Source organism: Entelurus aequoreus, linkage group LG02, assembly GCF_033978785.1.
Source record: "Entelurus aequoreus isolate RoL-2023_Sb linkage group LG02, RoL_Eaeq_v1.1, whole genome shotgun sequence".
Lineage (NCBI taxonomy): Eukaryota > Metazoa > Chordata > Actinopteri > Syngnathiformes > Syngnathidae > Entelurus > Entelurus aequoreus.
In genome coordinates this window covers 24,362,733-24,379,530 of record NC_084732.1, presented here as the reverse complement: position 1 = coordinate 24,379,530, position 16,798 = coordinate 24,362,733, and the positions used below count along the sequence as shown (strand labels likewise).

The 16,798-nt window shown below is 40.5% G+C and overlaps 1 protein-coding gene across 6 annotated transcripts in view; it reads left to right on the top strand.

The window, feature by feature from the left end:
- The first annotated feature begins 92 nt into the window (after positions 1-92).
- Positions 93-16,798, top strand: part of celf6 (CUGBP Elav-like family member 6) — a 439,773-nt gene continuing 423,067 nt past the window's right edge. For 4 of the 6 annotated variants that reach the window (XM_062023933.1, XM_062023931.1, XM_062023930.1 and 1 more), the window contains exon 1: positions 94-397. In XM_062023933.1, coding sequence (XP_061879917.1) covers positions 148-397 — 250 coding nt within the window. In that variant the 5' untranslated portion in view covers positions 94-147. Of the gene's footprint in view, positions 398-16,798 lie in introns of all 6 variants that reach the window. The other 2 variants (XM_062023932.1, XM_062023928.1) reach the window with 2 other exon arrangements.

Here is a 16,798-nt window from a genome sequence, read left to right as displayed (position 1 = left end):
AGAGGGAGGGAGGGCGAGGGAGAGGGAAGGGGAGGGGGCGACTGGGAGAGAGAGAGAGAGAGAGAGAGAGAGAGAGAGAGAGAGAGAGAGAGAGAGAGAGAGAGAGAGAGAGAGAGACTAGCCCCGCCGGCGGCCCATTGAGGAAAGATGGCCACAGTCAGTGCAAACGGAGTGCAGCAGGAGAATGGATTCAGCACCACGGACAGCGGCGGCAGGATGAACGGGCTCAGCCTCGGCCAGAACACCATCCCCATGAAGGACCACGACGCCATCAAGCTTTTCATCGGCCAGATCCCCCGCAACCTGGAGGAGAAGGACCTGAAACCACTCTTTGAGGAATTTGGCAAGATATACGAACTCACGGTTCTGAAAGACAGGTTTACCGGGATGCATAAAGGTTGGTTTTTACCTCTTTCTCCTCTTTTTTGAAGTGTGAAAAAGCGGCAGTGAGAACATGAAACAGTGACCTATTTTGGTGTGTGTTTTTTTTTTTTTGGGGGGGTGGGGGTGGGTGGGGGGACCGAACTATTTGAACACGTGGACGTGTTCCGCGCCTGTTAATTGCATGAGCGCATCCACGTGAAGACAGATACTACACGCCTTTGTGTGTGTGTGTGTGTGTGTGTGTGTGTGTGTGTGTGTGTGTGTGTGTGTGTGTGTGTGTGTGTGTTTACACTGACAATCAAGAGCGTGGAAGGGGGGCGGGACACTGCTGCAGCTTCACAACAATTTTCTATAAACACACACACTATCCCAAAATAGATGGTTTTTTTTTTTTTTTTCACTTTTGATCTTTTAGTCTGCTTTCACACTTGTGATTTTAACACAAAATGGTAAAAAAAATCCCCCCAAAAAATCTGGTGCGCACTTCAGTGCGGTTCGCTGGTGTTTTTGCCATAGGACCAAATCATTATTCATATGACGCGACTCATCTGGAATATTGAAAAATAAACTAACCCGCTTGGTTGAATACGTCGGTACTTTTTATACTCTACCAGCTTACATTTTTTTCTCCAATATAGACTTTTAAAGAGCGCACTTGGCCGAACCAAAGCGGTGCAAATGCACCCTCAAGTGTATTATTATGGCAGCTGCATGGCATTGTTGCGGTGAAGCCCGGGCGCCAGGAAGTATAGGAGCGCATTCAGGGTGATTACAATAATAACGATAATAATAAAGGAGGTTTTTCCACTATATAGTGCGTTCTCCTTAGTCCCCATTGCCCCGCCCCTCCCACCCTCCCGACCATAAGACATCAGTAATCACCTTGCAATTACGGCGACAGGCTGCTGATTAGAAGAGATCGATCACTTCTTAATGATAGTTATAAGCAAAGAGCGAGGATGAGAGACTTTGTTTTGTTCAAGGCACAAAGAGCCATTAAGTGCAAAGTCCATTAGGCGGAACTTTAATTGCTTTCTGCACGCGTTCCCCCCATCCCCAACCCATACGTTTGGGGCGCGCGCGGTACACAAGAACACATGGGAATTATAGTCACCATCATCAGAGCATTTTGTGTCGTCACTTCATTTGTAATATCAATATTATCTTTTTCCATTGGAAATAACCCTGTCATGTTGGAACATTTTAAATACAGGAAGTAAACTAACTCAGCTCTGCTTCTTCCTACTCCTTTTCGGACACGTGGAAGTGCAAACGTGTAATGCACTTTATTGTAATCTGTTTATGTAAATAATCACCTCTGCCATTGATGAGTGAGCGGAATGTTCAGAATTTTTTATCATATTTAAAAACGTTTCTATTAATATCACTCAATGTTAGTTGGATGCTTGGCTGAAATAAATCACATAACCTTTTATCACCATAAGTATTCATTTGTAATATCAATATTATCATTCTGCACTGGAAATAACCCTGTCATGTTGGAACATTTTATATACAGGACTCAGCTCTGCTTTTTCCTACTCCTTTTCGGACATATCGAAGTGTAAACGTGTGATGCACTTTAATGTCATATGTTAAGCTTTTATGTAAATAATGGCCTCCACCATTGATGAGTGAGAGGAATGTTCATCATTTTTATCATATTTAAAAATGTTTCCATTAATATCACAACATTTTTTGGGGACGCTTGGCTGAAATAAATCACATGACCTCGTCATATTGTCAGACGTTATTTCACCATCAATCAATCAGTCAATCAAAGTTTATTTATATAGCCCTTAATCACGAGTGTCTCAAAGGGCTGCACAAGCAACGACGGCATCCTCGGCTCAGATCCCACATCAGGGCAAGAAAAAAACTCCACCCAATGGGATACAATGAGAAACCTCGACCATACGTATTTCCTATTCACATTCAATCCAACTGAGCACTTTTACAATATTTTCAGCCCTTAAAAAATGGCCACAAGTGCAATTTGTACACACATTTTAACCACAACAAACAATTTCTATAAATATTACTGACTTTTAAGCTCGGTTTTCAGCTTTTTTAATCAACAAACTATGGAAAACATTTGTTTTTCAATTGTTCCTCTTCATCTATGTTAACATTTTTAACTGTTAAAAGGCGCCTGATAATATATATATATATATATAATAATTATTAATACTTTGCAGCTTTTTACTGATATCACTATTCTTCATTACATTTTGAATGTGTGTCACTATCACATGTAACAAATATGGTTCCTTGCAGCATTAAATTTCCCAAGCCTTCCCTTCAGTTATGGCTGCCGGTCAAATTATGTATGATATGTAAGTCAGCGGCTACAGTTCATGATCTTATTGATCGCGGCGAGTGGAGCGCTCGCCGGCGATCAGCTCAACCGAGGCAGCCTTGAAATGTCCGCCCTAGCCCACTCCATACACCCCCACCTGTTCCTGCGGCCAACCAGCAGCCGCCGTGATCGATTAAAAACAATATTCCCCCCCCCCCCCACCGTGTTGCCGTTATTTACGCCTGTCCTCTCGGCCATCCTCTGAATGTCAACACAGAAAGAGGCGGTCCATCTCGGAAGCAAGAAGGATAATCCTGTCCCAGGATTGCGCAGGCTCTGATGCATATTTGACGTTGAAAGTCACTTTGCGTGCAGGTTTTAATAAGATTTGACCAATGCATTACAGGGATGAGTTTTTTTTTTTTTTTGTTCCTGTAAAGCAGCGTCATGTGATGGCTGCAGGGAGCAACAGGAACAGGGGGATGGGATGAGTGTCATTAAGGAAAACCGAAGCAGGTGAAGTGAATCGGCGGCCCCCAAGGGTGGGGCGCCCGCTCAGGGGCGGACACAACCTGTTGACGGGGTAAAAGAGAGACCACCTGTGGACAATGGAGAAGACTGATGAGGTGGGGGGTTGCGAGTATTTCGCCTGTCTAAGGTTTTCCCCCCTGACCCCTGTCAACAACGTGCTTGTTGATGTATGAGGACTCTGGTCCCAAACCTGCTCAGTGTCAGACCTAAATTAGCGCTAAATTGACGTAACAGGACTTGACCATAGATCGAATATGTCCCCTTGATCCACCGGTCCAGTATGGAGCTGGACCCAATTACCTCAGTAAAGGCAGTGGTGTGCGATCAGAGTTCCCCACATTGTTACACATTATAGCCCTATTCATCACTATTTACCTGACACAGGAAACGTGACCAACTGGGGAGTGCACTATACACTTTAGCCGCCAGACTGCAGTAGAGTGTTGAATATATTTTTAAAAAAGTATTTTGTGGCAATTGCAGCTTTTACCACAGTGTCAGTTGTAGAGTGGCGTTTTCCATCATTTTCAGCAGAATGCATTTACCTGACACAGGAAATGTGACCAACTGGGGAGTGCACTATACACTTTAGCCGCCAGGCTGCAGTAGAGTGTTGAATATATTTAAAATAAAGTATTTTGTGGCAATTGCAGCTTTTACCACAGTGTCAGTTGTAGAGTGCAGTTTTCCATCATTTTCAGCAGAATGCATTTACCTGACACAGGAAACGTGACCCAATGGGGAGTGCACTATACTATTTAGCTGCCAGACTGCAGTAGAGTGTTTGCATATATTGAAAAATGTATTTTGTGGCAATTCCAGCTTTCACCACAGTGTCAGTTGTAGAGAGCCGTTTTCCATAATTTTCAGCAAAATGCATTTACCTGACACAGGAAACGTGACCAACTGGGGAGTGCACTATACACTTTAGCTGCCAGACTGCAGTAGAGTGGTGGATATATCAAAAAAGCAGTTTGTGGCAATTCCAGCTTTGACCACAGTGTCAGTTGTATAGCGGCGTTTTCCATCATTTTCAGCAGAATGCATTTACCTGACACAGGAAACGTGACCCAATGGGGAGTGCACTATACACTTTAGCTGCCAGACTGCAGTAGAGTGGTGGATATATCAAAAAAGCAGTTTGTGGCAATTCCAGCTTTGACCACAGTGTCAGTTGTATAGCGGCGTTTTCCATCATTTTCAGCAGAATGCATTTACCTGACACAGGAAACGTGACCCAATGGGGAGTGCACTATACACTTTAGCTGCCAGACTGCAGTACAGTGTTTGAATATATTAAAAAAAGTATTTTGTGGCAATTCCAGCTTTCACCGCAATGTCAGTTGTAGAGTGGCGTATTCCATCATTTTCGGCAGAATGCATTTACCTGACACAGGAAACGTGACCAACTGGGGAGTGCACTATACACTTTAGCTGCCAGACTGCAGTAGAGTGTTTGAATATATTAAAAAAAGTATTTTGTGGCAATTCCAGCTTCCACCACAATGTCAGTTGTAGAGTGGCGTATTCCATCATTTTCTGCAGAATGCATTTACCTGACACAGGAAACGTGACCAACTGGGGAGTGCACTATACACTTTAGCTGCCAGACTGCAGTAGAGTGTTGAATATATCAAAAAAGTGTTTTGTGGCAATTCCAGCTTTGACCACAGTGTCAGTTGTAGAACGGCATTTTCCATAATTTTCAGCAGAATGCATTTACCTGACACAGGAAACGTGACCAACTGGGGAGTGCACTATACACTTTAGTCGCCAGACTGTAGTAGAGTGTTGAATATATTAAAAAAATATATTTTGTGGCATTTCCAGCTTTGACCACAGTGTCAGTTGTAGAGAGCCGTTTTCCATAATTTTCAGCAAAATGCATTTACCTGACACAGGAAACGTGACCAACTGGGGAGTGCACTATACACTTTAGCCACCAGACTGCAGTAGAGTGTAGAATATATTTAACAAAAGTATTGTGTGGCAATTCCAGCTTTGACAACAATGTCAGTTGTAGAGTGGCGTTTTCCATCATTTTCAGCAGACCGCTTTGCAAAATGATTAACCCCTCCCCGCCTTCCTCTCACGTGAGATCCAGCCAAGAATGTGACCATATGAATCCCTTCCCTACTGTCAAATAATGTCTCAAACTTTTGATGAACACGTCATTTGACAGGAGGACAAGTCAGGTTGTTTTTTTCACGCCATCGTGTCAAATTTTGAACCACTTTCAAACTTTTATACCATTGTCAGATCAAGGCAAAAATCATTTTGATGTTTGACATCCTATTAAAAATGAATAGTTTCAGGTAGTGATGTGTTAAACTTCCCGAAACGTCGAAGGCTCATGAAACACCGGGAGTTATCCTTTGGCCATCAATGCCTCGTTGTGTGTGTGTGTCACTTTAAGAAAAAAAAACAACCTGTCATGCTGTGTCAACTGACCATGAAGCGTATGTTCTTTCGGCTCACAAGTGACAGCACACGTCAAATGAAATCAGAAGAGCGTCATGTCGTATTTGACATTGGTTTCCTTCTTCACCATTGATAAAATGGCAAACAATTTAAGTTGTGGGATTACTTTGATCTCATCGTGCCAATTAAAGTAAATGTTCGTACATTTCATATTCCTTTTTTGTGCAGCTTTGTGTTAAAAAAAAAAAAAAAAACCTTCTAAAACAAATACATTTGCTGACTATTACTTCTATTTGCAGGTCCGATGTAGTGTCAGTACAGGTAGTGAGTGTGTCATACGCTCACTACTCATCACTCAAAACTCCTCCCAATTGTACAGAAATGTAGAAAAATTGCAATTGTTTCAACATGGTTGACTAGTTAAGCCCCATTTTGAATGGTGCAGTGTAAAAGCTGGCATTTTTCCACCTTTTCACCCCCCCCCCGTGGCACTGTTCTGTTGAAACAGCACCAACATGGAACCAGGGTGACTATGTCGACCGGGCTGTTTTCCACCGTTTTGGGTCTCCCAGGGACAGGAGAGGACAGCGCTTAATTTCAAGGGTATTCCACAACCCACTGTTGTGCTTTCCCACAACTACAAGTGAAACTCGAAAAAAAATGTGAATATCGTGCCATGAGAACTCATTTATTCCAGCAATTAGATTGACAGGGTGAAACTAATGTATGACATAGGCTCATAACATGCAACTCAAAATATTTCAAGCCTTCTTTTGATTGAATTTTGATGATTATGACTTACCCAGCAGGTACACGACATTAAAACAACATTGATAACTTGTTGGATTAGGTCGTGACGTTGAGCAACTCAAACATAACGTTAAAACAACATTTAATCAAACTTGGGTTCTGACGATGATTTGAATGACCATTGGAATTTGGTCATTTCCCAACCGATATTCCACAACATAAATACAACGTTGAAACAACATGCTTTTTGATGACGTTTATTCAATACCAGGTTGTGACGTTTATTTAAACATCGACATTTGGTCATTTCCCAACCAACGGCATGTCTGAAAATACAAATACAACTATTTTGCAACGTTGTTTAGAAGTCAGTTTTAAAGGACACGTACGTGTAATCAACGTTGTATCAATGTCTTGTGCCTGCTGGGTTTGAGTTTTCAAATACTGTAAGCCATGATCATTAAAGTTACAGTATTATAAATACAAGCAAGACTTATTTCACATTGCATGCAATGAGTGTACATCATTTATTAGTTTCACATTGCTGACATGAATAAACGTTTGCACAATATTACTTTTTTTTTAGTTTACCTGTATTTTATCAGAGTGGCGTCAACATGAAATGATCTGCTTGCAGCACACGGCGTTTATAATTCTGTGCAAAAGGCGGATTTACTATTTATTGTGAATTGTGTGGGGTTTTTTCAACGTGACATTCACGTCTCCCACAATGTTGTGTTGAAAGTAGTGCTGTCAAACCTTTTTTTTTTTTAACCAGATTAATCACACTTTCAAATTTTGATTAATCACAGTAATTACTTGCCGAGTTAATTACTTGCACCAATATTTTATTTTATTTTAATTTGTATTTATATTTTTTATGTTTTACTCAAATGCATGCCATTAAATTTGCACAAAACTTGGTAACATTATAGTATGGAGTGCACATTTTGAACAATTCCGCAATAATATTGCAAATACTTAAAATCTTTATTTATTGCATGATTAATCTGATTCTTTTATTCGGATTAATCACATTTTTAAAATTGAGATTAATCATTATCAATCACAGGTGATTAATCGCTTTTATATTTAAAATTTCCTTAAGAAAAGGGCCCAATATTTTTACGCAGATAACATTTTATTGTCAGAATGTCATACAGGAACGTTTTTAACATTTTAATTAAATCAGGGGTGTCCAAACTTTTTCCACTGAGGGCCGCAAACAAAAAAATTAAAGCATGCTGGGGCCATTTTGATATTTTTCATTTTCAAACCATAACAAAATATATGGATTTTTTAAATGTATTCTACCTTTCGGGTCCCGGGGACCATAAAGGGTCTTAGTTATTAAAATGTTAAAAATAAGTCTAATTTGTATTATTATTTTTTATTTAACACTTAATGAAAATCTGTATATCAAGTTAAAAAAAAAAAAGGTTTTATGGCTTTTCTGTCAAAAACAACTTTGTTTTTTTTATAGTACAACTGAAATATGCAGTATTTAGTAATTAGAGCCCTAAAATATCAATAATGCAGGACACCATTGATTTTAATTATTTAATATTTTTGAGTAATCACAGTGAAAATATAAATAAAATACCACAAAATATATTTGGGATCCAAAAAGGTGCCCCACTCATAAAGTGATACATTATTATTAGTTGTTTTTTTGTTTTTTTTACTTTCAACACTTAAGTTGCGAGATCAACTTCAGATATATCTGTCGATTTTACGTTTGAACTATTATTTTGTTTGTTTTATGCTCTTTTGTCAAAGAAAACGTTGATGTTTTTAAATGGCAACTACACAATATATGCAATATTTACCACATAAAAGATTTTCAAGTGAAATATTTGAAGTAATTGGATCCTTGAAAATAAGTCATTATAACTTGGATTTTTTTGTCATTATTTTCTTTTTGAGCAATGGCAAAAAAATAAAGAAAGACAAAAGAAAAAAAACAACAGCCTGCATGGCAGCTTTGTGTCAACATTGCAACTTTTTCTTATTAGATTTCACCTCATTCCACTTTTTTTAATGTTCAATTTTATTTTTTGCAATAACATTTCCAGAATGTGTAGCGGGCTGGTAAATAATTAGCTGCGGGCCGCAAATGTCCCCCGGGCCATACTTTGGACACCCCTGACTTAAATGCATGTCATCTATTTGCACAAAACTTTGTAACAGTTTCATCTTAAGTCCTTTCAGTCAAAGTCTCCTGACTCATTTTTCTACTGACGTATGCATTAATCTGGTCAGGGTAAAATAACTTTTACGGTCAAAATAAATCGAATATTAATCGCAAGAATATTCTAAGTATGTTCATGATTAATGCGATCATTTGTTGTGATTAATCACTTGAGTTAACCCCTTAATATTGACCGCCCCTAGTATATATACATGATTAATGCAATAATTTTTTGTGATTAATCTCATGCGTATTCATTTTGACAGCCTTTGTCCTCTTATCCATCTGTTTCTGTAAAAGCACACACTGTCGCAGCAATATCCCGCATTGTTGAGTTCTGTATAAAAGGCACAGGCGGATAAAACAATGCTGGATTTACTGACTCTTTTATGAGTTAATACATACATTTTGCACGTTTTTCTCCAATTTGACACTTCTCTTTCCCCGTTGTCTTTTGCACGTCTCACTACGACAACTTATTTGATGGCAGGATTCTGGGTTCTGTGTAAAAGGGGTGTCAAAGTCAAGGCCCGCGGGCCGGATCTGGCAAGCAGAGTATCTTCGCTCCTTCCCGATGTATTTTTTTGTCGGTAGAGTTGCATCAAGGGGATGTTGAGAAGGTGTCGGTATGCAAACGTGAACCAGAACCGATCGTACCTGGAAAAACGGAATCATCCCCAGTGTTGGCGCTAGGATTTTTCAAGGGGTACTTCACATTTGAAAATATCCTGTAGAGCTTAGTGTATCTCTCTCCGGTAATCCTTCATGGCACTATTTTTAATAATGCTATTTAACCTTTTAAGGTCCAAGCTGTTTATTTACATGCTTTTTTTATTTCTCTTTGCTATTTGGGCTTTTTGGACCCTAATTAGAATAAAAACTAAAAATCATCTTTTAATATGATGTACTTAGTCCATAAATGCACAAATGTGTACTTCATGTGTAGTGACTTCCATCCATCCCATCCATTTTCTACCGCTTATTCCCTTCGGGGTCGCGGGGGGGGCGCTGGAGCCTATCTCAGCTACAATCGGGCGGAAGGCGGGGTACACCCTGGACAAGTCGCCACCTCATCGCAGGGCCGACACAGATAGACAGACAACATTCATGCAAATTTTTATTTTTACACCTTTTTTTCCAAATTCCATTGTATGTTATACTCTTCTGACACCACCAGATAGCAGTATAAGTGTCCATATGTCGGCATAAGACCCCAATTCAGTAGTGTACACAATTTTGGAAATAGGAGCTAAAAGGTGCTGTCCACGCATGTGGCCACTAAGGCCTTTAGAGGTTAAGATGCCCCATTTTTCTCTCATATTGTTTTTGTCCCGGTTAAACAACTGACGGTAATATTCTTTCCTAAACGTGTTCGTAGTGTGCTCGTTTGCTTTTCTTATACGTTTTCTGCTTGTTCTTATACGTTTTCTACTTGTTTTCCGCTTCTGTAAATCTTGGTGTTATAAACGTTCTACATACAGCCTATGTTTCAAATTCAAGGCATGAATTATCTATGGCCCCAGGGATGATATTTGATTAGTATTAGAACCGGCCCGCAAGCCACAGCCGCCTGCTGCTGTTTTGCACCCACCAATACTCCAGCAGTTTTGGCGCTAGGAATTTTCAAAATGGGGTCCCAGGGACCCCATCAAGTCATAAAAATGGGGTCCCACATTTTTGTAACCGTTTTGAAAACAAATGATGAATGTATGCATTATCCTGTTATATCTCACATTCTATATTGTGTTTTGGAAGAAGGTTGTCATAAACGTTACTTAATTCATGAAAAATGTTTTTTTTTAAAAGTACCGTCTTTTTCGGATTATAACTCGCACCGGCCGAAAATGCATAATAAAGAAGGAAAAAAACATCTATAAATCGCACTAGAGTATAAATCGCATTTTTGGGGGAAATTTTTCTCCGGTCCCTTACAAGTTTCTCGCTTACTCCAAACTTTCTTTCTGCTGCTCGATTGCTGTTTTCTGCTGCATATTTCACTACTCCCAGCTTGTAACCTGCAGTATATGATTTCCTTTTCGGTGCCATTTTTGTTCAGCCCTTCTCAGTTTTTATAAGTTACCGCCAATGTTGAAATGATACATTTTCATAGGTACGGAAGTAGTAGCAGGTAGCATCTTTTTTTTCACAATGCACTTCTGCCATGACCCGCCCCCGCCAAATTTTTATTGGTTGACGTGTTTGTGTGACGATTGCTGATATACGCCTAGTCTCTTACGTGAATGAGATAAATAATATTAATTGATATTTTACGGTAATGTGTTAATCATTTCACACATAAGTCGCTCCAGAGTATAAATCGCACCACCAGCCAAACTATGAAAAAAACTGCGATTTATAATCCGAAAAATACGGTAATACAAAATAAATTTTTTTTTAATGCATATGTAAATTTGTTGCTTTATAAACATTCATTCACTTTCTTCTCTCCTTCATGGATCTAAACGTTACCGCTGCCGGTATTTTTTTCTATATTTTTATTGTAAAATTTTCAGAATGTAGGTTGATTGGCAACACTAAATTGGCCCTAGTGTGTGAATGTTGTCTGTCTATCTGTGTTGGCCCTGCGATGAGGTGGCGATTTGTCCAGGGTGTACCCCGCTTTCCGCCCGATTGTAGCTGAGATAGGCTCCAGCGCCCCCCACCACCCAGAAGGGAATAAGCCAGGGGTGCTCATTACGTCGATCGCGAGCTACCGGTCGATCACGGAGGGTGTGTCAGTCGATCGCCAGCCAGGCATTAAAAAAATAGTCCTAAAAATGAGCGATCATAAATCTTCACTATGACGTCACTTTCGTCACTTGATTGACATTCACGGTACCCGAGGGCCTTCTGAGATGACGCTGGCTGCAGCCAGCTCATCATTAAGAAATAATTACCGACAGGAAGGCGAGAAACACTTTTTATTTCAACAGACTCTGTCGTCAAAACTCCAAAGACCGACTGCACAGTTGCACAATAAAAGCGCTGCTTCATCCTGCCTGCACTAACAAAATAAGAGTCTCAGAAAGCTGGCGTGCACAAGCTAGTAAGCTACGGAGTTTGCCGCCAATGTATTTCTTGTAAAGTGTATACAAAGGAGTACGGAAGCTGGACAAATAAGATGGCAAAAAGCAACCACTTTCATGTGGTATTGCACAGAAAGGAGGACTTTTTTTCTCCTCCATTTGAAAATGCGGACGTTATCAGCACCACTGACTGATTCCTATCAATGATAGTCATCAGAATCAGGTAATACACCAACTTATATTCTTGTCTTCATGAAAGAAAGGAATCTATATGTGTTAAACATGCTTGCATTATCTTTAAACACCTTTAACTTGTTAACAATATTAACTATGTGTGTTAAACAAGCTTGTATTATCTTTAAACACCTTTAACTTGTTAACAATATTAACTATATGCATTAAACATTTTTGTATTATCATTAAACACCTTTAATTTATTAACAATATTAACTATATGTGGTAAACATGCTTGCATTATCATTAAACACCTTTAACTTGTTAACAAAAACATATATTTCATAAATAATTAAATATAAATTATACACTACCGTTGAAAAGTTTGGGGTCACATTGAAATGTCCTTATTTTTGAAGGAAAAGCACTGTACTTTTCAATGAAGATAACTTTAAACTAGTCTTAACTTTAAAGAAATGCACTCTATACATTGCTAATGTGGTAAATGACTATTCTAGCTGCAAATGTCTGGTTTTTGGTGCAATATCTACATAGGTGTATAGAGGCCCATTTCCAGAAACTATCACTCCAGTGTTCTAATGGTACAATGTGTTTGCTCATTGGCTCAGAAGGCTAATTGATGATTAGAAAACCCTTGTGCAATCATGTTCACACATCTGAAAACAGTTTATCTCGTTACAGAAGCTACCAAACTGACCTTCCTTTGAGCAGATTGAGTTTCTGGAGCATCACATTTGTGGGGTCAATTAAACGCTCAAAATGGCCAGAAAAAGAGAACTTTCATCTGAAACTCGACAGTCTATTCTTGTTCTTAGAAATGAAGGCTATTCCACAAAATTGTTTGGGTGACCCCAAACTTTTGAACGGTAGTGTGTATATGAATGAGGTAGATCCCCGCGACTTTATCAATTGAAAAGTAGCTCGCCTGCAGAAAAAGTGTGAGCACCCCTGGAATAAGCGGCAGAAAATGGATGGATGGGATGGAATTTTCAGCATGTGTTTGTTCTATTTTTGGCCAAAGACAAAGAAAACAATCTGAAGTTGTCTTTATTTTTTTTTAGTTTTAATGCCAGTGCACAGATTTTCCTCCATGCGGCCCCCCCGGTCTAAAATGAGTTTGACAGCCCTGGCATAGGCAGATCAATGTTTTTCAGCAGTTGTGTGGGTTTTTCTGTGTTAAAAAAAATGTCGTGCCCACTGACTGTTGATTTACCAGCTAAACAATGCCATTGCCAGGAAGCTGCAAAGTCGTCATGCGGGGGCGGAAAAAAAAAGAAAAAAAAAAAGGTTGGCTTGACACTATGTGTGCGAGGTGCAGCCAGGTTGCGCTGTTTAACATCCATCATTTTGGCCGTGCACTACATTATCATAACACTTAGTGTCAGCGCCGGGAGCCTGCGCGGCGCTCAGACATGCTGAATGATGGCGGGGGGCAAATCCTTTGCTTGAGTAGCGTTATTTATCAATCCGTCTAGGATCGCTGGGCGGAGACGCGCCGCACAGCACAGGAGGAGCTGATACAAAGAGTTCCTAAATGTCCTCATCTATTGTGTGCTGGTGTCATAGGGAGGGTCCAGGCAGGCTATTAATAGAATAGCACATAAAACCTCCTTACAGGCGCTCCGGTGACATCGATACAAAATATCTCCATTCAAATGTGACTTAAAACGCTTTGCGGAAGTTTCAGAGATTGACAGACCTTTGCTGAAGTGCCGGCATGTTGATTGGCAGATCATGTATGTAGCGGTCGTGTGAACTGTGTGTGAACCAGACTGCTAGCGTTAGCGCCCAGAACAGCTTGTTCTTGCCGGATGGATGTAAAGACGCCCCGCGGGCGACACAGACGTCTGGATCTCAGAGGCCAAGACAGCATCAGTGGCATTAAAAGAAAAAAAAAAATCTATTTTATTGCAGTAGATCCCCTCAAGGGAGAATACTACCAAACTGAGAGTGCATATATTAGGGCTGTGGATCTTTGGGTGTCCCACGATTCGATTCAATATCGATTCTTGGGGTCACGATTGGATTCAAAATAGATTTTTTTTTCAATTCAACACGATTCTCGATTCAAAAACAATTTTTTTTTCCCGATTCAAAACGATTCTCTATTCCATGGGTGTCAAACTCCGGCCCGCGGGCCAAATTTGGCCCGCCGTGTAATTTCACTTGGCCCGTGAGATGATATCAAATTAACACTAGCACTGGCCCGCCGATATCAAATCAATACTAGAGCTGGCCCGCTGATTATATACAGCGGCGGTGCCACAGTACAAATCTGATTCTCATATTTGCTAATTGTCATACTTGCAAGATCTCCAAGGAGATTCCCAAATTTCAGTGACCCTCCTGGGAAATCTAGTCACTTATTTGTCCTGCACAGCAATTGCTGGCCCCGGTTACTCAATATGTGGGACTCTGGCACGCACACAGAAGTGAATGCAAGGCATACTTGATCTTCAGCAATACAGGTTACACTGAGGGTGCCAGTATAAAAAAAACCTTTAACATTGTTAGATATATACGCCACACTGTGAATCCACACCAAACAAGAATGACAAACACATTTCGGTAGAACATCCGCACCGTAACACAACATAAACACAACAAAACAAATACCCAGAATCCCATGCAGCCCTAACTCTTCTGGGCTCCAATATACACCCCCGCCCCCCCAACCCCGCCCACCTCAACCGACGCACGGAGGGAGGGGGGGTTTTGGTTGGCCAAGTATTCTTAGCGTTCAAACATAAATTATGAACGGGCCAGCACATTGTGGGAATGGATAAAATGCAGTCGTGAGTACAACTCGTGTAGGTCAATTTCGTTCGATAAAGAAGATTAGTGATGGGATTGGCAGTTCTTTTGACTGTACTGAATCACTAGAATCAGTTCCTTAAATTGATTCGTTCAAAAAATGTGTTCACCGAATCACCCCCCCCCCCCCAAAAAAAAAACAATTGGGGGGGGGGCGTGCGTAGTAGTGATGGGATCGGCAGTTCTTTTGACTGTACTGAATCACTAGAATCAGTTCCTTAAATTGATTCGTTCAAAAAATTTGTTCACCGAATCACCCCCCCCCCCCAAAAAAAAAATAAAAAAAATTGGGGGGGGGCGTGCGTTGTACAGACAGTACAGTGCAGACATTTGCGCACTGCGTAGGGACTCGCGTTAATCTAACAACAACAACAGTTGCAGTAGAAGGGATAATAATAATATTAATAATAATAAAAATAATAATATGAATCAGATTTGATCCCCAAGGAGAAATGTATTTGTGTTACAATAACTGTGTAAATAATAGCCTATGTATGTGTACATACATTAGTTATTATTTTTATTTTAAATCTTCTCAAAACTTTACCCCCCGACCCTTCTTTCTGTCTCCTCTACTAGTCTACTCTCATTTTGTTTTCATGTGGCTTGTTTTCATGGGATCGGCAGTTCTTTTGACTGTACGAATCACTAGAATCAGTGACTGACAACGCCACACTGTGGCCGCAGTTCATTACGTGTACCGAATCTCTTCTGCAGTTCTTTTGACAGTACGGATCACTAGAATCAGTGACTGACAACGCCACACGGTGGCCAGTTCAGTATGTGTACCGAATCTCTTCTGCAGTTCTTTTGACAGTACGGATCACTAGAATCAGTGACTGACAACGCCACACTGTGGCCGCAGTTCATTACGTGTACCGAATCTCTTCTGCAGTTCTTTTGACAGTACGGATCACTAGAATCAGTGACTGACAACGCCACACGGTGGCCAGTTCAGTATGTGTACCGAATCTCTTCTGCAGTTCTTTTGACAGTACGGATCACTAGAATCAGTGACTGACAACGCCACACGGTGGCCAGTTCAGTACGTGTACCGAATCACTTCTGCAGTTCTTTTGACAGTACGGATCTCTAGAATCAGTGACTGACAACGCCACACTGTGGCCAGTTCAGTATGTGTACCGAATCACTTCTGCAGCAGCAGTACAGTTTAATTGCAAATCAGCATTATTATAATGATGCTGATAGCTACTGAACAACAACAGCAACAACAGTTGCAGTAGAATGGATAATAATAATAATAATAATATGAATCAGAATTGATCCCCAAGGAGAAATTTATTTTTGTTACAATAACTGTGTAAATAATAGCCTATGTATGTGTACATACATTAGTTATTATTTTTATTTTAAATCTTCTCAAAACAGCCTGCCCTACAAGTTACCCTCCGCCCCTCCCCCTCGCGTCGCTGCTGCTCAGCCTGCACGGATTTTCTTTAACTTTATGTGTTGAGATAATGGGGACGTGTGTTTGTTTTCATGTGGCTTGAGTCAACATTAGCCGTTAGCTTGGAGAAGGAATGGAGAACGGATGCCAATGGCATGAAACATATCCCCGCGACGGGGGGAGAATCACTCGCGGCATTGGGGCAAGCAGAGCAGAGAGCGAGAGCGTTGTCGTTCACTGAGTGATTCATGTCGTTAATCCGCGGTGAACGAATCGTTCGCTCAGTCCCTCCCCCCGCCCTCTCATTGGCTGCGTCGTTCGCCGACGTCGAGGGTTCAGTGAGTCACAGAATGCGCCAGTTCCACTCATACCGGCATGGTCGCGGCGGAGCTCAACTGAATTGAGAAAGGAACGAATCAGTTCATGAAGTGATTCGGTTCAGTACGTTCACTCAAAAGATTCGTTCTTTCGAACGAATCGTTCGCGAACGACACAACACTAAAGAAGATTGTCTTAACCCAAAGCTTAAGCCCCGACATTAGTGAACTAGCATCCAGGAAAAGACACCAGGTATCTGGCTTGGGCACATCAGATTTGATCAGTATGTCGCAAACTGAGCAGTTTAAAGTTCTGAATGGTTGGTTTATTCATTGTTAATTATATTCACATTTATTATATATTCAAGTTAATGTTGATATTTACCTCAGAAGGCTGCAAACAGAAAAGAGGCAATACATTTTTATTTAAATTGTATTAGATATGCCATTGATATTTTATAA